This window comes from Chionomys nivalis, chromosome 12 (assembly GCF_950005125.1).
Source record: "Chionomys nivalis chromosome 12, mChiNiv1.1, whole genome shotgun sequence".
In the NCBI taxonomy this organism is placed as follows: domain Eukaryota; kingdom Metazoa; phylum Chordata; class Mammalia; order Rodentia; family Cricetidae; genus Chionomys; species Chionomys nivalis.
Window position 1 is genome coordinate 38,502,774 of NC_080097.1, and position 27,587 is coordinate 38,530,360.

The 27,587-nt window shown below is 47.4% G+C and overlaps 1 protein-coding gene across 1 annotated transcript in view; it reads right to left on the minus strand.

The window, feature by feature from the left end:
- Nucleotides 1-17,612, minus strand: part of Erich6b (glutamate rich 6B) — a 32,644-nt gene extending 15,032 nt beyond the window's left edge. The window contains exons 1-4 of the mRNA XM_057786669.1: nt 17,246-17,612; nt 14,350-14,533; nt 10,367-10,539; nt 2,487-2,564 (exon numbers count right to left, since the gene is read on the minus strand). Coding sequence (XP_057642652.1) covers nt 2,487-2,564; nt 10,367-10,539; nt 14,350-14,533; nt 17,246-17,612 — 802 coding nt within the window. The remainder of the gene's footprint in view (nt 1-2,486; nt 2,565-10,366; nt 10,540-14,349; nt 14,534-17,245) is intronic.
- Between the last annotated feature and the right edge of the window lie 9,975 nt (nt 17,613-27,587).

Consider the following 27,587-nt stretch of genomic DNA (forward strand, 5'->3'; position numbering starts at 1 on the left):
CTTAAGGGAGCTGCCGTGGTCCTGGTGTCTGGTGAATGTCAGTTTGACATAGTGATGTTTGAACGACATAGATGGAGAGCAGGCAGAGGGCTAGGGGCTGGGTGGTACTATCCACCTCCTTCCGCCAACAGCTGCCCAGTCGTGAGACTGAAGAGGCATGTACACACATACTGAAAATCTGCAACAGCACTGGGTACCTGGTGTGGAGCACGAGAAAGGCTACTGGGGAGCCAACAGAGGAGATGGAGGGCAGGGGCTAGCTGCAGAGGTCCTTGTGGATTGCCAAGGGAGACTTAGTCTGAATGGTTTTACGTCAGACGTTCCAAGAACGGTATCTATCTCCCACTGGTTCTCTCAGATTTTCTGGTTTCCAGACTTGCCTGTCTGTGGCTCACCATTGCTAATCAAGACAGAAGGCTCCCCAGTCCAAAAAGCTGGAAAGCATCTACCAGAAATAGTGCACACTTCTGCATTTCAGGGTCAACCCTAGCCTGGAGGTTTAGGAGATGAAGAAGGGTTTCAGCCTTCAGGGTGATGGGAGCACAAATTGAACCGTGAAACTGATATTCATAACTCTGGTCTCTTTCTCCCCCACTCCTGGGAAGGCGTGGCTCCCAAGGCGTGGCTCCCAAGGCGTGGCATGGAGGAAGAGTCTCTAGATGGATAACCAGGTCTCCAGGGAAGTGACAGTGGCCTGTCGCCTGTTTCAGGATGATACAGGTCCTTTAAGCTGGAACATCCAGAGAGCCCAGGGAACACACTAGGAAGGCACAGGGCCGGCTTAGCTCATTTAATTCTGTCCCCTTGTTATCCCTTTAGGGTCCAGAGCAGGGGTATTCCTTGTGGTCCCCACCTGTTAATTTTGGATTCATTAGAAAAAGTTCCTACTCTTTCAAACTCCTGACAGGGTGACTGACTAGGTTTCTTATGTCGGCAGACCTCAATGCATACCTGTGGTTTGATCCAGACAAGCCTGTGGTGGCTGAGAATTCACAGGCAGACATTTTCCGCATCACTCCTACAGGGGACATACACGCCATCCCCACTGGGGTACTAAAAACATGGCATGTTCCTACAGTAGTTTTGAAAAGCCACTTAGGAACACCCAACAAGAACCCATCAGGGTTCAAACCAGCATTCAGGAGTTCCTTGTGGCAAACATCAAAGAGGGAAGGTGAGTGAGCAGACCCACTAGGAGCCCAGGAGACCGCAAGGCAGGTGGCTAGGGTAAGACCTCTGTACTGTGATACCACTGACTCCTGTGGCCACGGAGATGGCGTCTGAGCCTGGCCGGGGCCTGACAGCTCAGCAAAACCTCATCACCAGTGACTGCTTGTTTTAACAGGCTTTACTGGATGATCCAGAGCTAACTGAAGAAGTGAGCGTTTATTGCAGGGAGGAGGTGAGCTTGGCATCCCTGAATACTAAGCAGCGGTGCTCAGCGGGGCTGGGTCCAGCAAGGTCATTAAGCTCATTAATATCACTAGCTCCACCCGTGTGTTGTGTGTCGGGGGAGCACCATCAGCAGCAGTGGCGGGGCTGCAACTTGATTGAGCAACAGAATCTGTTTCTACTTAATGGTTCCTTTGGGGGTTTCCTGTGGCCTCTGCTTCCATTCTAATGAGATCATTATCTGTCCCGTGGAGGGTGAGGAGAGGGGTGTACCAGGCCAGGAGCAAGAGGTGGATCTGTGTCAGAAGACCTGTGCCATTTGCAATGACACTCACATCCTGGCCCTTCACCTGTGCCATGAGGTCAGGGAAGGCTGGTCTTTAGGGTGGCTCGGAGGCCAGGACTGACAGAGCCCAAACGCCCGCCAACACACAGTTCCTAATAGCACATTTTCCCTCTCCTCTGGTTAAGAACGAATTTTGATTCCTCCTTGTTTTGGGGCGTCTCTGTTAAGGCTCTTCTTGGTAGAACTGCACCCTTGAATGTGTGATAAGTGGTTGAACACCTATATTTCCCACACGGAATAGAAAAAATAATCCCCATATTCCTCGATTTTAGAATCACCTCTCAAGCTGGGGGGTAAGAGGAGGTGATGGAGAGTGTGATCGCACACGCAGAGGAAACTCAGCCCACAGCAGTCTGGGGCCTGTAGTGGACACTCAGTAAGCATTGGCTCCTTCCCCTTGTCCCTAGTTCTTCTTTCTCATTAGAATTTGGAGAGGGTTTTATCCATCTCACAATGTCCTGTTCAGTTAACAAAAAAATGCCATTGGATGAACTGTGTGATGACCATTATCTTCCCACCTGCCTCTAATCATAGGTACTGTTTCCTCTCCTTTCAAAATATCCATGCCCCTGCCTCGGATTCAGTGTCTTTCTTTGGTGCTATGTTCCAGGGATGACGGGGCCTTAAGTAAGGACTCCTGACCGAGGAAGTGCTCTCCTCAGCAGGGGTCAGGCTACTTTCGCACTTCTTACCTTCTTGCAGCTGGGCTAGTAACTTCTACAGTCACTTAGAACACCACAATCATTACCTTCCAAATCAGATTTCTTATGTGTTAGCACGAAGGAGGAGTCTTGATCTAGTATGGTTGTTGATCTTAAAGGCGTTCCTGTGAAAAGATGAAAGAGAGTGGTTATTCTGATTTTAGGCTTGGTCATCACAACGGGTCCATGTTGTACACACGGAGTCTGTACATTGGGGTTCTTGGTACCCAAGGACTGATTGAGGGAGGGGAAGAGTGGAGGCTGCAGGGCATAGTTGCTTGACTTCTTTGGTGACTTGCTTTAAGACTGCAGTAAATCGGTGGGCTCCCCTGGCCATCCCTTATCATCACCACAGGGCTAGCACGGTTGGAGGCTGCAGAGGCCTCAGAGTTCTAAATCCTTGTTGTGGGAATCAGAGAGCCAGGTGGCTCCCAGGCTGTGGGGATGCACAGCGGGGCATTCTTGTCACCAAAGCAAGGAAACCTCTGTGCTTTTCTCATGCTAAGAGCTGCACAGGAGAAACCTAATGGGAAAGAGCCACAGCCAGCACAGACCTGCTGAGCTTGCACTGCTTCTATGGTGTTTTCCTTAGACCTTAAACACACTACATCACTCCCATTTCCGCTCCCTTTGGGTTTTGTGCGATTATCTCTTCTTCCTATTCCTAAATAGTTGTGCACCCAAGTACACACACACACAGACACACAGACACACACACATTGTTTCTCTCTCTTAAATATATAGCACACACACTCTTACATACACACATACACTCCTTACCCACACATGCACACATAACACACCCTGTTTCTCTCTCTCTCACACACACACATTCTTATACACACACATCCCCTCTTACCCACATGTACACATAACACACTCTGTCTCTCTTTCTCACACATGAACACTCTTATACACACACACACACACTCCATCTTACCCACACATACGCACATGACACACACAATTCTCTCTTACACACACTTTCTCTCTTACATACATGACACACACACACACTCACACACACACACTCCCTCTAACCCACACATGCACACATAGCACACACTGTCTCTCTCACACTTACACACACTCTCTCTCTTACATACATAACACACACACTCTTACACACATGTGCACATAACACACATGATCTCTCTTACACACGTACACACACTCTCTCTCACACACACACTTTTTCTCTCTCACATGCACACTCACACCCTGCATTCCATTCTTGCAGCAGAAGAGGAACGGGCCCCTGAGGGAACCTTTGCTGCACCATTCACGGGAGTGTTGGGTTTGCATCAGGCTCTCAGGGCTTAGATGGGAGACCCAGACATGCACACTGCCAGTACCTACTAGTTTTTAGCATGAGCCCCAACACCCCCATAAGCAAAGGTCACTTAAGCTCAGAAAGCACACCTGTCTTGGTTAGGGTTACTGTTGCTATGGTGAAACACCATGATCAAAAGCAACTTGGGGAGAAAAGGGTTTCTTTGGCTTACATAACTCGAGTCCATTGAGGGAAGCCATGACAGGAACTCAGACCAAGCAGGAACCCGGAGATAGAAGCTGATACAGAGGCCAGGGAGGGGTGCTACTTACTGATTTGCTCCTCATGGTTTGCTCAGCCTGATTTCTTATAGAACCCAGGACCATCATCCCAGGGACGGAGCCACCCACAGTGGTCTGGGCCCTCCCCCATTGATCACTGATTAAGAAAATGTTCTACAGGCTGGGCCACGACCTGATCTTATGGGGGCTTTTTCTCAACTGAGGTTCCCATTCTGCAAATGACTCTAGCCTGTGTCAAGTTGACATGAAACTAGCCAGCACAGCATCCCACCACAGAATTGCCTCAATTGGCAGGGGTCATCTTTTCTCTGCCTCGAGCAGGTCTGTCTTAGCTCTAAAGGGAAGACAGTAAGGAGTTCTCCTGTGTCTTTGTGCAGCATACCACCAAATGCTTGTGAGCAATTACCACCTTCCAGACTGCACACCCTGCTTTGCGTCAACAGTTCTTCGGATTACGGTGTCTCCAGATTCACCTAACCCCAGCTTTCCTCTGAGCCCCAGCCAATACACTTCTATCTGTTGGAGAATGTAGTATTCCCCCAGAGTGAACACACTGTCCTAGGCTGGGCCTCCAGTTACACTTGGTTGTGGTAACTTTTCCTGTCCCATTTCCTCACCGGGATGTTGTTTAATGAGTGTCCTGACAGTGCACAGCACCCTTCCACCTGTACCTCCCTAGCGTGTTCTTTGGGGATTGGATATAAATTAACAGTGTATATTTTTCTGAAACCCACTCCTGGCCTATGTTTCTGCCTGTCGAAATCTAGACTATGATTATATTATCAAATTCAAGTCACCCACAAATAGAAATATCCCTTCCACATTTGCAAAGACTGCCCTGAGAAGAGCTCCCTTGCTTTTCCACTGGAGACCAGGTTGGGTCTGAGCTGCTCAACAGTTCTCTGGAGACTGCTCTGTTACTGTGTCATTGTCTCTCTTTAGCGCCCACCTCACATTGCTCTGTCTTTGTCCCCAAACACTGAAAGACTTTGGGCATTAAAGGCCTGGTGTGATTTGACTCTGCAGGATTGTTATACTTGCCAATGGCCATTTTGTCAAAAAATGACAACCAACATTAAATGATTGTCCCTGCTGTATACTGTTTTGTTGAGGTTATTTTACTCTCAATATCTGTCCTAAATTGGCCATGAGCTTGTGTCCTCAATTTCTTTAAATTCCTTAGATCCCAGAAAGATTGTTGAGCCATTCTTGTTCTCTCTATATTTAGGGGCTATTTTGTTTAGATTGGAAGGTAGCAGTGATCATTCTCTTCTGACTTTTTGAACAACTTTGGTTTCTGCTACTTCTTTTTCAGTTTGCTGTACTTTTTCTAATCTGAAGTTTATTTTCTTTCCCCGTGAAGTAAAAATGAAAGACTGGATGTAGAACTTGACTCTGCAGTTCCCTAGCACTGAGGAGTGTAGCCAGGTCTGTTAGAACCTTCTTTGTGCTCTATTTACATTAACAGAGCCCCTGGGCCTGGAGAATGGTTCACAGCTCTTGCTGCTCTTGCAGAGGACCTGGATTTGGTTCACAGTGCCCATATCTGGTGGTTCACAACTGCCTGAAACTGTCATTCTTCCGGTGGTTCAGTGCCCTCCTCTGTCTTCTGTGGGTACTGCATACACATGGTGCACACACAGGGAGAGCCCCTGGTTTTTGTCGTTGCTGTTTTTTAAATTCTTTTTGCTTATTCTTTATGTCTTTCACATCATGCCTCCATCTACCCATCTACCCCGCCATAATAAAACAAAATACAATTTAAGAGAAAAAAAATGAAAATGGGAAAAATCTTGTCACGGAAGCTGCAGTGTGACACAGTGAGTCACGCAGTAAACTCCTTTATCCATACATCTTTACACGCAGGCATTCATCCCAAAGAATCATTGGTCTGCTTCGAGGTCCCTGGTCTTTGTGACACCATGGACGATGCTGGGCCCTCACTGGGATTCTTTTCCTGGACATCTCATTGCTGCCCTGTGTTGTGGAGATCTTGCAGCCCTGGGTCTGCCAGACTGATTCTCCCCAACCCCCGTGCTCCAAGAGATCACAGATGGGGTGGATATCGGGATAGGCCAACACAAGTTCCTGTTTTTTATTTTATTATTATTGTTGTTATTTTACAGAAATGTTTCTTCTGGGATTTAGTTTCCCTGGTCACATTCTTTTTCTTTTTTAAATTGTTTTTATTGAGCTATATAGTTTTCTATGTTCTCCTCCCCTTCTACCCTCTCCAATGATCCCCATGCTCCCAATTTATTCAGGAGATCTGTCTTTTTCTACTTACCATGCAGATTAGATCTATGTATGTCTCTCTTAGGGTCCGCATTGTTGTCTAGGTTCTCTGGGATTGTGATTTGTAGGCTGGTTTTTCTTTGCTTTATGTCTAAAAGCCACTGATGAGTGAGTACATATGATATTTGTCTTCCTGGGTCTGGCTACCTCACTCGACGTGGTGTTTTCTAGCTCCATCCAGTTGCCTGACCACATTCTTCAAGTTCAGAACCATTTACCTTTGTTCATTCATGTATATGAACATTGTCACTCTGCATGTGACTCTCTGGAATCCAGGACTAGAGACCAGGGAAGTGACTTAGGGGGAGTGCATCAGCATGATCAAGTTACTGGGTTTCATTTCCAGCATTGAAAACAGAATTCAAGTCCATGTCTACCAAAGGGCACACGGTGCAAACATGTACGGGTTCTTGCTTGGGGGAGCCTTCCAAATCCTGGCCATACCTCTCTTGCCAGGTGGCTTAGAGAATCACTCCCCTGCTCATCTGCATTTTCAAACACAGTGCCTTGGCATATACTTCTGTTTCTTTGGAGTAGCGTGGGCTCTTTCACCAGCACAACCTAATCCTGAATCAGGGAGAGGGGAGGTGTTCAGTCACATTCTCCAGGCGCTAAGTCTTGATTTCTCCGAGCACAGATGTAACATTCACTGTTCGGATTTCTGTTCTCCTTTGTTTATGACCTGCCGTATGTCCAGATAGACAGTCTCTCGGGGCTGGAAACATCTTTCTGGTCCTCCCTTCTGGACCGGGAGGCATTTTCTACTCTTCGGTATTCTTTCCATGTCAGACTCGCCACCCTCTGGAGAACAAGTTTCAAGGATTTATCTGGGCAGTTTTGAGAGTGAAATCTGCGCCATACAAGGTACTGTTTCTGACCCGTGTATTCCAGACAATCTTATAACAAAGAGTTCCTCAGACCAAGAGCCTTGGCCACAAGAGATTTGTCCTGAGTTGAATAAAGGTCCTCGGTTCTTCTAACTCTTCCAGGGACTATGTTAAGAATGCAGACCAGGTCATCTCGGGCGAGGGTTCAGATAAGGGCTAGAAATAAGCATCTTTGCTGAGCCTGGTGTGGAGGACACAGGTCGTGCCTGGTCTCATCTCCACCTTTCCTGCTGGCTTTCAGTCCCAAGCTCTCGACCCTGTGGTCTGCTTCTGCCAGTTGCCATGTTTCTGCATTAGGTGGAAAGTGTTTCCTTTCAAAAAAGTGGATCCTTATCTGCCCCCGTGGAGCAACCTTCAGTAAAGTGTGCCATGGCGTCAGGGGTCTTTCTCTCCCCACAGAGTGTCTTCCTGTGTGTCTCTCCTCCACTTTGCACTTCCCCACCATCCTGGACCTGTGCTTCCGGTTCCTATGTGTCCTCACACATCTGCCTTGGAGAAGCCATAGCTCTTTCACTAGCCTCTCTCTCTCTAGCATGGAGCCAGCCTGGGATGCCACTGGTGGCCGTCTCTGTGTCATTTGGGACTTTAGTCTGTGCACAAACTCTGACGAAGCTGAGAATGGGGAGTAATTCAAAATCATTTCACAGGATGGTGTGGGAGGAGGCACAATGGGCTTGCCTCTGGAAGTTGCCTCCATGGCTTAGCCTGGTCACATGATCTTGTTTCCCTGGCCTAAGAGACTTCCCCTGGACAGGGCAGCCTTCTTCAGCCAGCTTGGCTTTTTAGGGCATAAATGTGCTCCTGGTATTTGGCAGGGGCACCAAACCCTGAGAGATGCTAAATCTCCCCACCGTACCCTGTTCTTCTACTGCTCCGTCCGTTGACCCTATAATCATGGACCTGCTACCATCAGAGTCCTCCAGAAAGATTACAATCCACCGGCAGAAGGGGAAAGAAAACCCCCCATGAATTTTCAGTGGTTGCTTGTTCTTCCTTGTGTTTCAGTCTCTGCTCTCAGGACTACTGTGAAAACAGAGAGGCTTCCTCTTCTTAAGGTTTGCTGGGATGAACCGACAAGAGACCAACTAAATAGAGCTGATATCTGGTGCTTGGAGGCAACCACAAAGAGTTACCACTTCAGAAATGTCTAGACTCCTTTCCATGGTGGTGGGGCTGGGGTGGGGTGGAGCAGAATCAGAAATATAGATCGGTTTCTAAGGACAGTACGTGCTGTTTCAGGGTATCCCGGAGGCTTAGATAGACCCGGGACAATGTTCACTGGCTGTGCATCACAGGGAAAGGATGGCAAGTGATTCTGTTTGGAATGTTGAGCGAGACCAAAACGGAAGACAAGAGTGTGCAACAGAAGCCTGTTCTTTCCTGTCAACAGGTTGCAGTCCCTTTTCCTGTAGGGACTGGAAATGCAGAGGAAGCAGGAGAGGTAATTGCTTTCTTCTGCAGTGGGTGTGGACCTTTGCCAGTCCTTGTTAGCACTTAGGATCTTTCTATTTAAAACCGGGGCACCATATTGAGTCCACAGTCCTAGGACGCGTTGGTGACTCTCTTCCCGAGCGACGAGGAATCTGGGTGCCCTTATCGGAGGCTGTGGAACGGTGCGCGCCTGTGCCTGCTGGTGTCATTAGTGTTTGACCCGTAGACATTTGCTAGGGAATTCCTGGCTCTTCATAAACGTTTGCTCAGCCTCTGATGGCTGTAAGGACTCAGCCTTGGGAAGAGGCATAGCTGCCAAAGATGCCCACACAGAGCAGAGGGGCATGATGCTTTCCTTCTAAATGCGGAAGCAGGAGCGGTATCTGTTAAGCATGGATACTAAACCAATTGTGGGTGAAGGAGGCACAAAGGTCTTACAGGGTCTTCCTGGTGTGTGTCCACATGGTAGGGTCGGATCCTGGGTCTTTCCTTCCCACACGGTCTCTTTGTCCCCATCTCCCCCCCTCCCCACCCATTCTTTCAGGCTTAGTGTTGACACTGCTAGGCAGTTACTAAGTCCCTTTGGAGTTTTTTTTGTTGTTGTTGTTTGTTTTGTTTTGTTTTTCGAGACAGGGTTTCTCTGTAGCTTTGGTGCCCGTCCCGGAACTAGCTATTGTAGACCAGGCTGGCCTCGAACTCCCAGAGATCCGCCTGCCTCTGCCTCCCGAGTGCTGGGATTAAAGGCGTGCACCACCACCGCCCGGCCCCTTTGGAGTCTTGCTTGTGAATATTTAGATGAAAGCTCAGCGTTCTCCCGCAGAGGTCACTAACTCTTCACAGTTCCAGTTTTGGGGGAGTCTGTGAGAATCCATGTGTGGGCCAAATGAGTCCCTTAAGCCTGGGAAAACACGTCCAGCGTCCAGTGGCTGTCCTCTATGTCCCCACCATTTCTGGAGTGGCTGCTGATTTTGTTTAGTCACCTTTGAGCCACAAAATTTAGCAGACAGGTGTTAGGCAGGGAGATGAGGTAATGGGGAATCCAGTTTCCTGCTGTCTTGGTTACAGTTGGGAAGGAACCCCATTAGTTAGCCATGGGTCATTCTACCACGGCTGGACTTTAGGATTAAAAATGGTAAGAGATGCTGTTTCGTTTTTCACCCCTAGGACTAAGAGGGTAGGACCTCTGATCTCAATTGGGTAGAGAACTGAGACCATTGATGCCATCTCCCTGAAATCTCTTCTGTGTGTTTTATTGTATGATGGTTTGGTCTGCATTAGCACTAGCCTCAACTGCGTTCCAAGACACAGTCTGAGGTGGCTTTCGTCCTGTTGACTAGTCTCCATATATTATCTGGACACGGTCTAGTGCCTCAAAAACCAGAGCACAGCCTATGAGGGGAACGCCTTTGTCCCCGAGGGAAATGCTGCCTGGGCACTTACGGCAAAAGACAAGGGGCAGAGAGGAGGCAGAAGGCAGTGCCTGTATCAGTTCTTTGCAGATACTTCCTAGGGGATCTGGGATGTGTAGTGGTGGGCGATAGGATTGCCAGGGGGGTTCACTTTTTACACAAATATGTCTGGCTTGGCATCTTATCACGTAGAACTGTGTCATGTTATAAGGACAGAGAACAGCGCTCAAGCCTCAGCCACTCACACGCCGGTGCACTTCAAGGCCATCCCTCCCGTCTCAGGCCTAGGAACTTGGCCCTGGGGTCCTGGTAGGGTGTAGCCTCCCTTACCCATCTTGCTCTCATAGTAGGGCCATTCCGTCTGACTGCTCTGATCTCTTAGAGAGACACTGGCTCCCGTCAAACTGTAGTAAGAAGACGTGGTGAACTTCAGGTCATGGTCAGAGCCGGAAGGAGTGGCAGGTAGGAGACTGATTTCTTGAACATTATTGGGAACTGGGCTCCTGTCAAAGGGGAGCAAAAGGGTTGGTTAATTTCCATTCAGAAGTCAGGTTAGGATCCCAGGTGATAGCCCCGTGGGGTCAGAAAGAGAGTGGCTACTCTTCATCTCCTATAGACTTCTCCGGTTTCCGGTGGCAGAATATAGAAGACGAGCAGATCCCGGCTTATGGATCACAGAGAATAGACCTGTGTGCCCTTCCATGTAGCCAGCTGCTGTTTCTCTGAAACCAGAAAGGATCTATGGATGCCTTCACTGACAACAGAATATTCTAGAACATTCCCCATCAATCCTGGTTCTGAGCTCTGCTTATTGTCTTTAGAGTCTCCTCCTGCCTCACAGTTGCTTTAGGAGTGTGAAACCCACAGAAATACATGTCACAATGTGTTGAAAGACTAGGCTAGCATGCCACGGTTTTCCAGGGGTTTAAAATCAAGCACGGAGGTGTGTCCTGTAGGTGGCTCACTACGGTCTGAAGTGCTGGAGAGGTAGATGGCCGGGTGTTGGAATGAGGTGAGGGCTCCCCGTAGCTGTGGGCCAAGAAGGACAATTCTAATGTGCTATGTCCTTTCTCAGGAATATCTGGATTTTCCCTGGGTCCAGACTGAAGTTCAAAGGGAGTGTCCACACAGAAATTATTTAATATCACTGTCCTACCTGGCAGAGACAGGCCCAAAGAGACAGGTCCAATAAATATTGAGGTGGTGACTATGTCTGGTAAGAAATTGTAGGGTACTTCTCTGAGGGACTCAGTCCAAATGACATATAGATACCTAACCACCCCCCCACAAGGCATCTCTGGTAGTCAGAGTTCTCTGTAGGGCCCCAGGGAATTGAACATGTTCTCAATGGAATACAGATAAAGATGGGATGGGTCTGTGATCTTGGAATCTAGATGACCTGGGGACATGACTCATGCTCTCGGCCTGTGAAGTGTCTTCCTAGTGGCCCACAAGGATCAGAATAAAGAAGACCCTTCATACTTGCCAAACTGGTCCTGTGTGTGAAGTACTTCACCTGGGCCAATGCTCCCAGGTGAAGACCCAACTGCCAGGAGACAAAACAGGTATTCTGTAGTGCCTGGCTGGATGGCAGGAGCTGTGAGACAGACAGACAGGCAGTCTGTCTGTCCCCTTTGCAGCCAATCCCCAAAACAAGTGAGGGAGAGGTGCCTTTGACAAGCCATGCCTTGTGGGTGTGTTTGTATATGGCCTGTGGTGTGTGTGTACGTGTGTGTGTGTGTGTGTGTGTGTGTGGTGTCTTATAAGATCCACCCTGCCTGGGCCCTAGATGTGTGGAATATAGATCAGAGGGGTCAGTGCAGAACAGAACTGGGGGGCTGCCTTGTCAGAATCAGCCCACTGCTCTGAGCTATAACTTGTGGTAAATCAGGGATACCCCAATTTCTCACCACCCCTCAAAGGGCTTGTGAGTTTTCATAATCTCATGTCCATTCAGCTCATCAGTGGAGAAGGTGACCACCCATTCCGGCCTCTGCAAGTACACTCATGGGGGGGATTATAGGGCACGCGACAAAAGACAAGGATAGCATGCTGGGACACTTGGGTAGAGCTGGGCACACAGGAGAATGTGCTTATTCCACAGACATTTCTGTGTTCATCATTTAAGACGTGCCGGCCTCTGTCGCAGTGTTTCCGTCACTATTCAAGCAAGCCTTGGGAATATGCTCAAGCTGATTCTTCCTCTGTATAGCTCGCAACTTCTCCTTGGCCGTCCGCTCTTCTATCCAGGGACAGCATTGCCTATCAGCCCTTTGCTGACTGCCTCTAGTTACCGCCTGTCTCTGGTTAGTACCTGTCCCTGATCTAGACTTTGATCCAAACTCAGAAGGCCCTGCCCTTTCATTGCTGGACATCCTGGGCATTCAGACGCTCCACCTTGGAACCCTCCCCTGTGAGCTCTGTGACACAAGTGGTTTTTGTGGTGACTTCCAGGAGCTCCTTACTCAATGTCCTTCCTCAGGGACCTGCTCCCAAAGGCCTTCTCCACTCCTCTCCGTCTTTGAAAAGGTGTTTTTCACCTGGCTTATGCAAAAGATTATTACCTTGCTTTAAGACTGGCCTGGCCTGCTGCTGCAGCAACTGCCTTGAGTTCTATGGGGTGGGGGGAGAACAGAAAGGAATTATTGATCCCGACACAGCATTTTTTCTTTACATTAAACATATCTTGTTGAGTCTCTAATGGTGAGGACGAGAGGGCTGGGCTATAGAGATGTTCTGCTTCCGTCTCACCTCAGCATTCTCTCTCTTTAAACATTAGGGTGTTTAAACTGGAGAGAACTCAAGCAGACAAGGATCCAGGTTTGCTCTGCTAATCTAAGGTACTCACAGTGCCCCTCTGCCACAGGATGAAGGGACAGCCCTGCAGCGAAGGTGCCAGATGGAGCAGGGGGGTGAATATTTAAGATTAGGAAGATTTTTTTTTCTTCTTTTTGGATTCAGGGTCTCTCTACATAGCCATGGCTGTTCTGGAGCTCACTATGTAGACCAGGCTCGAACTCACAGAGATCCATCCATACGCCTCTTCCTTCAGGGTGCTGGGATTCAAGGAATGCATCAGAACTTTAACCACTGGGGTCACTTAATAGTCCGATTGTCTTTAACCATATGGCATCAAGAGTTTCAAGTATAGTCATCATTAACTCAAGTGAAGAATTGATAGAGCCTGGCACGGTGTCCCAGGGCATTGACAACAGTTACGTGCCCCTGAGGAGATGTCTCCCAAGTCCTTTTGCCCTGCCTCATGATCTCTTATCTTTTGCTTATATCCATTTCACAAAGCAGGAAAATGTGGCCCTGGAAAATCAGTTACAAATAAGTCAGTGGCAAGGTAATAGCATATGATTATGGCTACCTTTCACATTGTCTCAGAATACTGTGTGTCTGATGCATCCTGTAAGGGAGTCTACTGTTGTTCCTCAAGAGAAGAAACCAACCAAGACAAGAGATTGGGGGACTTGTCCAAGTTCACGTAACTCATAAGTGGGACAGGGCTGTCATCCAGGCCTAAGAAATCACGCCAATAAGCAAGAAAGACCTTCTTGATGGCAGTCAGCCACTCATAAACAAATGGCAGTCGTACTCCATCTTTACCACTTGATTCTGGGGCAGGCATTACTAGCTGATAATAGCTCTCGTTCCTGCTGGGCCTAGATAGGGCCCCTCAATCCCCTTGAAGTTAGTGACCCACCTCTGACTCCTAGTAACTGATCAGAATGAGCGATGGTAGTTCAGATGTTCTTTCTAAGGTTCTTTTTTCTTTTTATAAATACCAATTAATTTATTAAAAATAAGTATGTGTGTGTGCAAGTATGTATGTGTGTGTCTTTATAAAATAAATATCTGATTGGCTGATTTAATTGTCTGCTATGGGTCAGGATGGTATTCTTGTTCAGTTCCGTGTCCCACAATAGTTAAGATATTTGAAGAATATTCTACATTAAAAACCTTGATATATAGTCTTTTTAAAAAACTAAGAATTCTCTTTTCAACCCCCTTCTAACCTGTTTTGCATAATCTAGAGTGGTATCAGGGTTTGCCTGGCTCAAGGAGCTCTTCCCAGTGCCGTTAAAGCAGGGGTTTCAGTGCTTTTCCAATTTTTGCTAGCAGGTTGTTTATTTTCAGAGCCTGTGCTTTATGCTCAGTTCCATTCGCTCGACAGCATTGTGTTTGTCCTGCTCCAGTGGGTAATATATTTACAAAGATTCAGCACACAAAGGGGACACGTTAAGAATGCTTGATCCATGCCGTGCAGAAGAAAAGCACGAGTTGCTATTTTTCAGTATTAACGTTACACTTGGCATTTGGACAGCAGGGATATTCGATCCCAAGAGGAAGCTTGATGGTAGAGGCACACAGAGAAGGATTTCCCAGCCACAGAGCAGTTATTTCTGCAATGCATCAGCTCAACTTCTGTGAGGGTAGTTGGAATCCAGGATGTTATGTCTGATGGGATGCAGGAGGATGTAAAGATGAAAGCTGAAGGCAACAAAGCTGAATCCAGAAAAAGTTTCCTTCTCAATTTAGATCCACATCAAGATGATGCAGATGACCTGGGTTTTACATTTTGTACCTGACTAGATCTTATGAAGTCACAACATCATGGGAAGAGGCCACATGGGTCTCTGTGCCAGGACACATTAGCCAGAGCTGGCAAATAGCACAGTGGCTACTGCTGCCAGAATAGAACCTGACTCAGGGCGATGCTGCCCATCACAGGAGCAGTGCTGTAGAAAAACATCAGTCCTTGGCTGAGAGCCATCACTCAGTAGCACCGGAAGATTATTCTTTCTAGGGAGCTGAGCAGGTGACCTGGGAAGCAAAGTCTGGTGGCCTAGTGTTAGATAGATTGCAGGTCTGTGTTCTGGGAACTGCTTGCTGTGCAGCTGAGGATGACCTTGAATTTCTAATTATGCTGCCCTAGTTCTCAAGGGCTGTGATTACAGGCGTGCTCAACCGCATCCAGGTTAGGTGGTGCAGGGGACCAAATCTAAGGCTCATGGGTGCTAGGCAAGCTTCTACCAAATGAACTATTTCCCAGTCTCAAAGGGCTGTCTAGAAAAGTAACAATAAGCGAAGGGTGATAGGTCTGTAACCCCAGGACTCAGATGGTCTAGGCATCAGGATGCCCTGAAGTCGAGGCCAACCTCAGTTACATAGTGAATGTCATACTCACTAGGCAGACCCTGTCAACAAAACAAAATGAGACAAAAAGTAACACAAAAATTGGAAGCAATGAATGATCAATAATAAGGACTGAATAGCAATATTGTGGTTTAGCTGGGACGGATGTGGATGGACGAGTGGGGGGGGGCACAGGGAGAGCGTGGTTAATGGGCACACGTGGACAAGAGGAATGACTTCGAATGTCCTCTAGAGGAGTAGGAGAACTACAGATGACAACAATTAGGTGAATATTTCAGAGATAGCAGAGGATTTTGAACGTTCCCACCATAAGGAAGAGACGTATGTACGAAGGGCAGATTTCTCAGCTTCCTCATCGGATCATTACACATTGGCATTGTAATGCCATGCTCAGTAATGTGTGCAATTGTTATGTCAGTTAAAATAAAAATATTAGAAAGAAAAATTAATGTTTTCAAATTTTAAAATATAAAATTATAGTCGTGAAACAGTATTTGTAATCACAAGGTACAAATACCCAAATAAGTGTACCTTGAAAGCAAGTGTTTCAGAGAGCACGATCCTTTTCCAAAAGGCAAGACCTATCAATCTGGTAACCAATACAGGATAGGATCTTATTAGCAAATTATGTACACACAATTAGTCTGCATATTACACGTGCACGTGTATGTAAGCCTAAGGAACGTAGAACTGAGTATGAGAAATGGTCCTCATCTTTGGTGGTAAATTCTGCAACAACATTGTCCTTTCTGAATGAGGATGAAGTTTTATCACAGGTGTTTTAGAAACCATACACAATATAAGAAAAAGGTGGTGGCGCACGCCTTTAATCCCAGCACTCGGGAGGCAGAGGCAGGCGGATCTCTGTGAGTTCGAGGCCAGCCTGGTCTACAAGAGCTAGTTCCAAAAAGCTATGGAGAAACCCTGTCTTGAAAATCAAAAAGAAAAAAGAAAAAGAAGCAAGTTCATAAGGATAACTCTCAAGGCTGCCCTTCAGACTCCACCCACGTGCGAACTGTGTACACATGCGTGTGTGCATGTTGTTGCTGTTATAGTGAATAGACTGAACTCTGCTCAGTTGGCAGAATGTTTTTCAGAACATGTACACAGATGAAGTGGTGGTACAGGCTATAACCCCAGCACTTGGGAGGTCGAGGCAGGAGGGTCATCCTGGGCTACAGGGTGAATTTGAGGTCATTTGGGAATAAATGAAGTCCTGTTTCAACAGACAAAGGAGCAAAAGAAGGGATGGACAAACAAGTCAGGCAGGTGCTTCACACTGTTGAAGTCTCCCTGATGCTCTCTAGGTAGGGGCTGGGCTGCAGACATTCTCAGCAGTTTGGTCTTGAGGGCATCCTCTCTGTCAGCACCATGGACAGAGCAGGAGTGTCCGCGCTTTTCAGTCTCTCCCACTTGCTGTTTCTGCCTGAGTACCTAGGGAGCCAGGACTATCCTCTTCCCATCTGGCTCACAGCCAGATGCTCAGATAAAACTGCTCTCCCCCTTCCAGATGTTTCTATAGACACCCTTCCCTGCAGATACTGTCCCCCTTCCAGAAGCTTCTCTAGAAACCCTTCCCTGGAGATACTCTCCTCCTTCCAGAAGCTTCTCTAGACATCCTTCCCTGCAGATACTCTTCCCCTTCCAGATGCTTCTCTAGACACCCTTCTCTGCAGATACTCTCCCCTTCCAGATGCTTCTCTAGACACTCTTACCTGCAGATACTCTTCGCCTTCCAGATGCTTCTCTAGACACCCTTCCCTGCAGATACTCTCCCCTTCCAGAAGCTTCTCTAGACACTCTTCCCTGCAGATACTCTCCCCTTCCAGATGCTTCTCTAGACACCCTTCTCTGCAGATACTCTCCCCTTTCCAAAGACTTCTTTAGACACCCTTCCCTGTAGATACTCTCACCTTCCAGATGCTTCTCTAGACACCCTTCCCTGCAGATACTCTCCCCTTCCAGATGCTTCTCTAGACACCCTTCCCTGCAGATACTCTCCCCTTCCAGATGTTTCTCTAGACATCCTTCCCTGCAGATACTCACCCTTTGCCATATGTTTCTGAAACTGTTTTTCTTTTAAATACATTTTCTCCTCCACAAATGCTCCTTTAAACAGATAAGTTTCTCTCTGTAGAAATGTTTTCTCATCCAGATAATCATCCTCCTCCAGGTAATCATCCTCCTCCAGAGATTCCTCCTCCTCCACAAACTCCTCATCCTCCAGAGACTCTTCGTTATCCGTATACCCCTCCGACACATTCTCCAGACTACCCAGAGATTCCTCCAATGAACTCTCGTCTTCCCGTTCTTCGCTATCCTCTCCGTCCGAGGAGGCTGCCACTGTGTAATGTTTAGGAGCCACAGTAGGGCTAGAACCCGAGGGCTCTGATGGGGAACTATCATCAGACATGATGGAGAAGCCTAAGCAGATGAGTAGATGAGTCCTTGTAGTAGCAGGTAATGTCACAACGTCACTTTACCATCCTGGTAGCCAGCCAAGAAAGGAATAAAACCCCATTAGTAAGTACAAGCCCTCCGAATAGGATAAAAACCCATTTTGTCCACTCAATTCCTTCAGTAGTCTCTGGAGACCCTTTGTGTGTGCAGATAAATGCGTGGTAGCATGAAGGGCTGCCTCTTCCTCAAACAGAAGGACCGGAGGCTTCGCCCTCAGTAGCTGGTGGAGGGGGATATACACAGCACACTGTGAAGTAGATAGGCCGGCAAGTGAAGGCGTGGCTGGGGACTGCTGATGTGACCTCCAGAGAACTTCTGCATTTATTTGCTGAGAAATACTCATTGCCACAATGAACAGAGATGCACCATCCAGGCCCCTGCTCAAAGATGAACTATTCTAGTGTGTACCTTTAATCCCAGCACTTGGGAGGCCGAGGTAGGTGGATCTCTGTGAGCTCGAGGCCAGCTTGGTCTACAGAGTGAGTAGTTCCAGGGTAGGCTTCAAAGCTGCACAGAGAAACCATGTCTCGAAAAACAAAACAAACAAACAAAAGATGAACTTTTCTCAGCTATGCAATCAGCTCGCATTTGCCAGAGCCTTCAGTATCTGCCTGTGACTTTTGCCTGGAGCTGGGCTCTTTTAGGGACAGATAGCTTGTGACTAAGGAAGCCCAGCCAGCTTCAGGTGGGATGTCCAGGAGGTGACAGTCACCCTATAGTTCTCCAGTAGCCTGGTCCAAGTTCCCAAGTTTGCCCTACAAGCACTATCTAGCCCCCTTCTTTCTCGGAGGTCAAGACCGAAAAAGACGTTGCCTCTTCTAGTCTGTTCCCAGGCTGTGGTAGACAGCTTCATGCCATTCTGGAAGAGAACTAAAATTAGGAATTAATAAGAGAAGGGAGGTGTGATGGTTAATACTGAATGCCAGCTTGAGAGGATGTAGCATCACCCAGCAGACAAAGCTCCTCCAGGCTTTCCTGGGAGGGTTTAATCTAGATTGGATGAGTTGAGCTGGGCAGGTCCACCCTGAAAGTAGGCAGCTCCATTCCCGAGGCTAGCATCCCGTTTCGACTGCATGAAAAGGAGAAAGAATAAGCATTCCTCTCCCTCTGCTTCCTGGCTATGTTTGCAATGTGACCCTCCGCCTCAAGCTCCTGCAGAGTGGTGACTACCCTAACTGTCATCATAGAACCTTCACTCAGTTCTGATGGAAGAAGATGCAGAGATCCACATCCAAGCACCAACCTGAGCTACAGGAGTCCAGTGGAAGAGAGGGAGGAGGGATTATATGAGCAATAGGGAGTCAAGGTCATGATGGGCAAACCCACAGAGTCAGTTGACCCAAACTCATAAGGTAAAATATAAAAATACAAATGTCTTCCGAATAGAAAAAAAAGAGAATTTTGTGGTAGAGTGTGCTGTGTGACTTTTCCCAGGGAGGTGAGACAAACATGCATTTACCTCCGATGGACACAGCCAGCAAAAACAGAGACTCTTCTTCTCTAGTTCAGCGTGGTGAGCCAGTGTGTTTATTGGGAATTATTACAGCATCATGGGCCAGGCGTAAATCACAGGAGAGTGAGTGACTCCAAGGAACTACATCACTGGAAAGCCCATTCCAGGCTGGGTGGTGATGCAAAAGCTACATCCCAGGCTCTGGGCATCTTCACAGGCTGAGCACAGTTGCTGGGGGCTCCTTTTCCTGAACAATATCTGACTACTCATGTATGAAGCACGATTAATAAAAACTCAGAGGGAGATCGGGGTTCAACCTGAAGATTCAAAAAGCAAAACAGTCATCCACTGGCTCTTACCTCAACCCCAGTCTGAAATGGCGGTCCTGCCTCCAGGAATCTCAGAATGAGACTGAGTCTGACAGCTGTCTCCTCCCATTTTATAATCCTCTTTAGTTCTGGGATTAAAGGTGTGCACCACTGAAATTAAAGGCATGCACTGCCCGGTTTCTATGGCAACTAATGTGGCTGCTGGGATTAAAGGTGTGTCTTACAATTACCTGGTCTGTAAGGCTGACCAGTGGGGCTGTTTTACTCTCAGATCATCAGGCGAGCTTTATTTATTAAAATATAATTGAAATGTTGCAACACATGTAACCTTGAGCCCTTGTGAGTCTCTTAAGTTTCGTTTGCTTCTTGAGTCTTCAAAACTTCTCTTCAAGAGGGAAGATTTTAAGTCCAAGGAAATAGTTATACAATAGGTGGCCTTAAAAGACAAAACTACCAGGAGAAAGTTCAATCCATAAAGAGCCAGAGGACCTGAATTCCACCCCAGAGTGCACTGAGAAGATGAGTGTGGTGGTGTCCACTTATAACCCCAGACCTGAGTCTCCCTGGGCAGTGGGCACAACACAAGTGGATGTCCGAGGTAGGAGAGAGATCCTAGTTCCAAAAGTAAGGTGTGTGTAATCTGAAGAGTAACACCTGAGGATGACGTCTGGCCTATACACACACACACACACACACACACACACACACACACACACACACACACACAGTAACACATTTAGTTTACCTCTAACTGACTTTTATTTGGGATTCATGGACGTGGGCAGCTTCTATCCTAGAAAGACCCTCCCCCACTCCACTGTCCCCACCTCCAACTGCCTCCTGCTGCTCCCACCGCCCGCCCACAGTCATATAGTAGAAACAGACAATGGGGAGACAGGTGCCCAGAACAGTGAATCAACACTTTGGGTTCCTTTTCTATTGTAAGAGTGAAGCAGAAGGGTTTTTCTTATTATATAGACTCCATCCATTAGAATTCTCTATTTGCAGGAAAGAGCAGCCACGTTAGGGATCTGCTTCCCTGAAATATAACTTCTAGCTGGACCCTAGTTGGGCAGGTCTGTAATCTCAGCTACTTGGGAGGCTGAGGCTGGGCAGTCACAAGTTCAAGGCCGCCGTGAGTTACATAGTGAGTTCAGGACCAGCCTGGACAATTTAATGAGACTCTGTCTCAAAATAAGAAGTTAAAAAATTGGCCTATGGATGTCAGTCAATGACAAAGCGCCTGGCTAGCATGGATTACATAGGGCTCTAGGTTTAACACCCGACAGTGGGGACAAAATTCTGTTCAAGTATGCAGCATTTAGCACGAACGCTGATCATGGCTGGTCTGCTCTGCCGAGGCGAGAACAGAAGCTTGATGTACAGTTGCCTTATTTTTATTTATCTGAAGGTTTTTAAGGAAATGTTCCAATTAAACCAGAGGATTCTTGTGGCCTGGGTCTAACCAGAGACGATGGAAGATTCTGGGAGCTCGGCCCGAAGCTCACTTGATTCGAGTCGTTTTCTGATGCTGCGCTGGTTGATGTCTTCATGTGGGTGTTTTGGAGGAAGGTAGGGATGAATAACGTATGTGATGGTGTGATGGAGGCGACTACCATGCGGAAAAGGGTGGGTGTCAAGAAATGCCTTACCTAACCTTCATCTACGTACAACTCTCCTTGTTCCATAAGGACAACACAGCTTTATTGGACTTGAAACTTAAGCGTACCGCCTAGGATTGCTGTCAGCGTCTACACACTAGCTCCTTGTGCCTCCAGCAGGAGCTTCGGATGGCAAGAGCAATCAGAAATAAAAGAATCCTTAGCTGATCAAACTTCAACTGGGCTCAGGGACTTTCTTTTAGGTTCATCCACATGGGTCTTTATAAAATTTTTTTTGTAGAAGTACAAACTTTTTTTTCTTTATTTTATTCTTTTTTAATTAAAATTTCCGCCTCCTCCCCGTTTCCCATTTCTCTCCCCCTCCTTCCACACATCGCCCCCTCCCCCCACTCCCCTCCCCTTCTCCCCACTCCTCTCCCCCTCCCCCCCACTCCATTCCCCCTCCCTCTAGGTACTGAAGAGCAGTCCAAATTCCCTGCCCTGCGGGAAGTCCAAGGTCCTCCCACTTCTATCTAGGTCCAGGAAGGTGAGCATCCAAACTGGCTAGGCTCCCACAAAGCCAGTTCATATATTAGGATCGAAACCTAGTGCCATTGTCCTTGGCTTCTCATCAGCCTTCATTGTCCGCCATGTTCAGAGAGTCCGGTTTCATCCCATGCTTATTCAGTCCCAGTCCAGCTGGCCTTGGTGAGCTCCCAATAGATCAGTTCCACTGTCACAGTGGGTGGGTGCACGCCTCGTGGTCCTGACTTCCTTGCTCATGTTCTCCCTCCTTCTGCTCCTCATTTGGACCTTAAGAGCTCAGTCCGTTGCTCCAAATTGGGTCTCTGTCTCTATCTCAATCCATCGCCAGATGAAGGTTCTAAGGTGATATGCAAGATATTCATCACTGACTGGGAGAAGATCTTCACCAACCCTGCAACAGACAAAGGTCTGATCTCCAAAATATATAAAGAACTCAAGAAACTAGACTTTAAAATGCTAATTAACCCAATTAAAAAATGGGGCACTGAACTGAACAGAGAATTCTCAACAGAAGAAATTCAAATGGCCAAAAGACACTTAAGGTCATGCTCAACCTCCTTAGCGATAAGGGAAATGCAAATTAAAACAACTTTGAGATACCATCTTATACCTGTCAGAATGGCTAAAATCAAAAACACCAATGATAGCCTTTGCTGGAGAGGTTATGGAGGAAGGGGCACACTCATCCATTGTTGGTGGGAATGCAAACTTGTGCAACCACTTTGGAAATCAGTGTGGCGATTTCTCAGGAAATTTGGGATCAACCTACCCCAAGATCCAGTAATACCACTCTTGGGAATATATCCAAGAGATGCCCTATCATATGACAAAAGCATTTGCTCAACTATGTTCATAGCAGCATTGTTTGTAATAGCCAGAACCTGGAAACAACCTAGATGCCCTTCAATGGAAGAATGGATGAAGAAAGTATGGAATATATACATATTAGAGTACTACTCAGCAGTAAAAAACAATGACATCATGAATTTTGCATGCAAATGGATGGAAATAGAAAACACTATCCTGAGTGAGGTATCCCAGACCCAAAAAGATGAACATGGGATGTACTCACTCATAATTGGTTTCTAGCCATAATTAAAGGACATTAAGCATATAATTTGTGACCCTAGAGAAGCTAAATAAGAAGGTGAACCCAAAGAAAAACGTATAGTCATCCGCCTGGATAGGGGAAGTAGACAAGATTGCCGAGCAAAAGCTGGGAACTCGCGGGTGAGGTGGCATGGGGCTAAGGGGAAATGGGGTGAGAAACGTGAGAAGGGGAGGATGGGGGGAGCTTGGGGGAATGGGATGGTTGGGATAAAGGAAGGGTGGATACGGGAGCAGTGAAGTATATATCCTAACTAAGGGAGCCATCTTAGGGTTGGCAAGAGACTTGACTCTAGAGGGGCTCGCAGGTGTCCAGGGAGATGTCCCCAGCTAGTACCTTGGGCAACTGAGGAAAGGGAACATGAAATGACCCTATCCTATAGCCATACTGGGTCTTTATAAAATTTAACTGTAGCAAGAACTCTGCTAAGAGGTTAGCAACAGCCCCATTCTTGAGATCTCATCATCAGCAATACCAGATCAGGGTCCTCACCCTCCACCATTCTCCAGGCCATATTGGATTCCCAGCAAGAATCCTGTCACATCCGTTTTACTATAAACCCCCTTGCACCTGGTATCTAACTTTTCATGCATCTTTATGTCATCCTGATGTTACACTCCCTGGTCCTCCCCAGATGATGTTACACTCCCTGGTCCTCCCCTGATGATGTTACACTTCCTAGTCCTCCCCAGACGATGTTACACTCCCTGGTCCTCCCTTGGTCCACAGTGGATTTCCCTTACTGTTCGTTGTACTTGGAACTGAATCCAGGTCCCTTACTCTTACTGTAATTTTTCTATATAATATCCATATTTACCATTTTAGTGCCTGCTCATGTGGGGGTTTGTATTTTGACAGCAGGGCTGTCCAGCCTGATGGGTGAAGAGCACACATACATAGGCTCATTAGATGCTCATCTCTGAGATTTCTTAGCTGCTTAAGGAACTGAAATCAGCCAGGCTCCTGTACCGGCCAGATTGCATTTATCTACAGCACGCTGTCACTCAGGTGTACAAGTCTTTTCTTCCCATTCTCCCCCAACCCCCAAGCCTTGAAGAAAAGGGAGGGGAGAGAGAAGGGATCCAGCCAGCTGCATTCTAATTTTAAAGGCCAGGGAGAAAATTATTCTCAACACCCCATTTCAGTTATCTTACAAATGTGCAAATAACAGCCGACAGCAGAACAAAATCAACGGCAGTCTGGTGCTTGGTGTATGAGGCAACCTGTGGCTCTGACTTGCCAGATAGATGGCAGGTTAACTCCTGTGCTACAGCAGGACCATACGATACAATGCATATGATACCGTACAATACGGCACAACAGAGATCCTATAATGGGTGGTTGTAGTTTATTGATCGCTAGACCAGCTTCCCGAGATGTCGACCTTCACCTGGTCCAGTTAGCAGAGTCCGTTCAGTTTAAGTCATGTTTTTCTGGAAGTCAGAGTGATCATTTAGTTTCAGGACTGAGAAGGAGCGGAGAGATCTGGCTTCTCTTGGACACAGGAGTCCACCTTTCCCACGTGAAGTAGATGCTGGATGGAGGTAAGTTCTTTGAAGAGACAGCTCGTCCAGTCTCCGTCTTCACTGCTGCTTGTGTTTATGGAGTAAACAGGGGGTCTGAGCATACCTGAGTCCTGCCATGTGCCCGGCAACAGCCCCCTGTTTTCATGTCTCTACCCACATTGAGAAAAGAAAAGAGGACGTGCGGAGATCCAATTCCTAAGAGTCTGCTTGAGTTCTGGATTTATGGTTCTGGTCCCTGTAGAGAAGCGGACCTTACCCCCAACATCCTACTCCGGTCTCTGCACACATGCATGTGAGCACACACTCCAGGCTGTGCGACACTATGCTCGGGGAAATGAAAGCAAATATCTCTCACCCCAAATCGTGAACCAACGACAGACCAAAGGGCGAATACCACCAAAATCTAGCTTGTGAGGTGAGCCTTCGAGTTTTAGTGAGGCTACCTACAGGAGCAGAAGTGCCTCAAAGACAGCTGCATCACCGAAGCCCAGCAGCAGCTGGAGCTCAGTGCGTGACTTGCAGGCAGCTCCATGGATTGGGGATCACTTCTTCCAGACAAATCAGCTGCAGGCAGTGTGGCTTTGGAAACAGGGTTTCTCTGTGTCAAAAGCCCTGGCTGTCCCGAAACTTGATCTGTAGGCTAGGCTGTCCTTGAACTCACAGAGGTCCGCCTGCCTTCACCTCCCTGAGTGCGGGGGATTAAAGGCGTGCGCCACAAGTACTTGGCTCCTTTCCAAGATTTAATGTTTTGTCATGGAGGCTGTTGCTATACAACACCTTCACAGACACTCACAGCAGTTTATTTTGTACACATAATAGGATTGAATGAGTGAATGAATGAATGAATGAATGAGCAAAGAGGGTATTAGTCACGTGCTAGGGGCTTCACTTGAGTTACTTCCTGCTTGTGTGCACGTTGTCAAGGTGAATGCTCCGGCCTAAGCGCTTACACATTGCATAGTAAACAGACGGATGATGGATTTCCCCTCAGTTTAGTTTTAGATCTCATGTTTTATTCCAAAGTGAACATTCTTAGTTGAAATAAATGAAGAAGGTCTAAGTAGCTATGACAGGCAGGCAAACAGAATGGAGTACTGCTCCCTTGGCGAGGGCTGGTTCAGTACTGGATAAGAGGAAGAATGGTCTGTTTTCTGCTGGAGTGATCCGAGAGGCCTCCATGTCTGACTGTGGTTTTGTGGGTTCAGGGCCCAGAGGGATCCCCCCGTGAACAGAGGAATGTGCAACGCTTGAGCTGTTCTTTGTATTTGTCACCGGGGCCGCAGCTCTATGACTTGCCAGAATGTCTCATGCTTTGGAAACCAAGTGAAGACAAAAATATTTGAAGTTGTGTGGAAACAAAGTCTGGGGAGCAAGGGGAAGGGGCAAGGAAAACAGGCTGGTTCCTAAGAACAAACAGGTTTCTTTCATACAGCTCAGGTGGCCTTGGATTGAAGGGGACAGTAATATGGACAAGGGCATGATATCACCCTCCCACATCTCTGGTCTACCTTCCTGACCATCAGATCTGAGGATTCTGGGGAAGCAGTGTGAGGATTTCCTTTGGTTGCTGGTCTTGGGTATCTTGGTACCAAGAGGCAAATCCTTGTCACCACAATACTGTGCCCGAACTCTCCCGGTCCTCCTGGCTACCCTCACCACCTCCTAGCACCTTCTTCCTGAAGCTGCCCTGTCTACCCTCCCCTGTCCTGCTGCACAGCTCTGATCCTTGCTACCCGCTCCACTTTCTTCTTTTATTTCTCAGAGCGCGTGTTTTCTGTCCAGAATGTGAGATCCTGAGGGCAAGGACACAAGTGCTCCTGTCCAACACGGGTCAAATGATGCTAATTTTCAGATATGTGGAATGTGCGCATGGTGATCCCAACTTGTCAAGCCCTCCCACTCAGCAGGTAGTGTGGGCACCAGGCCTTCCCACCATTCTGCCTGGTCTCTGGATGTGCAATGCTGTGCCCAGGGCCTCCTAACACAGTGGTCAGGAACAGAACCGGAACCCGGGTGGAGGTGACTGTGTAGCAGGAGGGGTGACAAGCTGTTGCGCTCCCATATAGACAAAGTCTGGGAACCGGGTCTTCAGTTCTGCTCCAGAGTTCTCGGCTTCCTCTCCTTTCTCATCTGACTGAGATACTTCATTCTCCCGAGCTGGTCCAAAGTCTTATCACATCACCATCCATGTTTGTGATGTTTCGGTTGTGAGTCTTAACCTTTAACAGCTGAGCTAGCTCTCCAGTCCCCAGTATCCATTTTCTGTCTCTCCCAGCCTTATTTCCAGTGTCTTCATTAAAACCGTTGACGGACATGTCATAGAGTCCAAAAGACAGGGACTGTAGTCCTCCACCTTAGAGGCTGTTGTCCTCAACAAGGCTTGGGTCTGCCACTCCTGTGGTGGCCATGATATGAGACCTTTAACCCTCTGAGGGTCCTGATTATAACCACATTGTAGAGGAGGAAATAGGGTTCAGTTTTGAAGGAAACCACAAGTGATTGTAATCTTTATTACAGATACCCGAGATAAATGCAATTTGAGTAAATAGTTCTCTTCTTCCCAAGGATCAAACAAACAAACAAACAAGCAAAGAAACCTGAAAAGTATCAGGTCTTACTATAAAATGCATCTGGTTTTCTTTTCCTGAGCAAATTAGGCCTCGGATACAGTTCTTGGGATCGTCTGCCTACATGAGGCTATTCAGGCTCCTGTTCCTACCTCCCTGCAGCTCCGTGGAACTCTAGACCTCCACTAGGCTCTTTGAATCCCTTTTCCTGGGCTCCCTGAAGCGCCTCCTCCAAGGCTCACTGAGACTTCCATGTCCTCAAGATTTCCCTTCTCCAAGGGGTGATTAGAGAGAGGTCATCAAATTTCTTATTCTCCATAACCCTGTTGTCTGTTGCTTCTCCCAGGACTCTATACTGGAATGTTCTAGAATTGTGTCCAGCATCAATGTCAAACTGACCATTTCAAATTTGCCTTCTATTCTCTTTTTATGAAAAAAAAAAGAGATTTTTTTTTTAAATCGTTTCTGGGTTTGAGTTCAATCCCATTCCCCTCCATGATGCGGCTGTGTGTCGCGTGTTGATCGGCTAGACGCTTCCATATGCTCTATCGTCTTTATGTGCCATGGCTACTTGTAATGTCAGCATTGTCACCTCCCCTCAAGCATCTAAGGATCAGGGAAATCAAATGACTCCACCAAGGTTAAACAAGTAACAAGTGGCCACACTGGGGGAGGGGGACCCAGGTCTACTGTAGCCAAGTAGTGTTACCAGTCATTATGGGGACAGAGAATATATCCTCTGGGGAAGGACACCTCTTAGGAATGCTTGCTAGGATTTTTTTTCCCCTTGGCACTGGC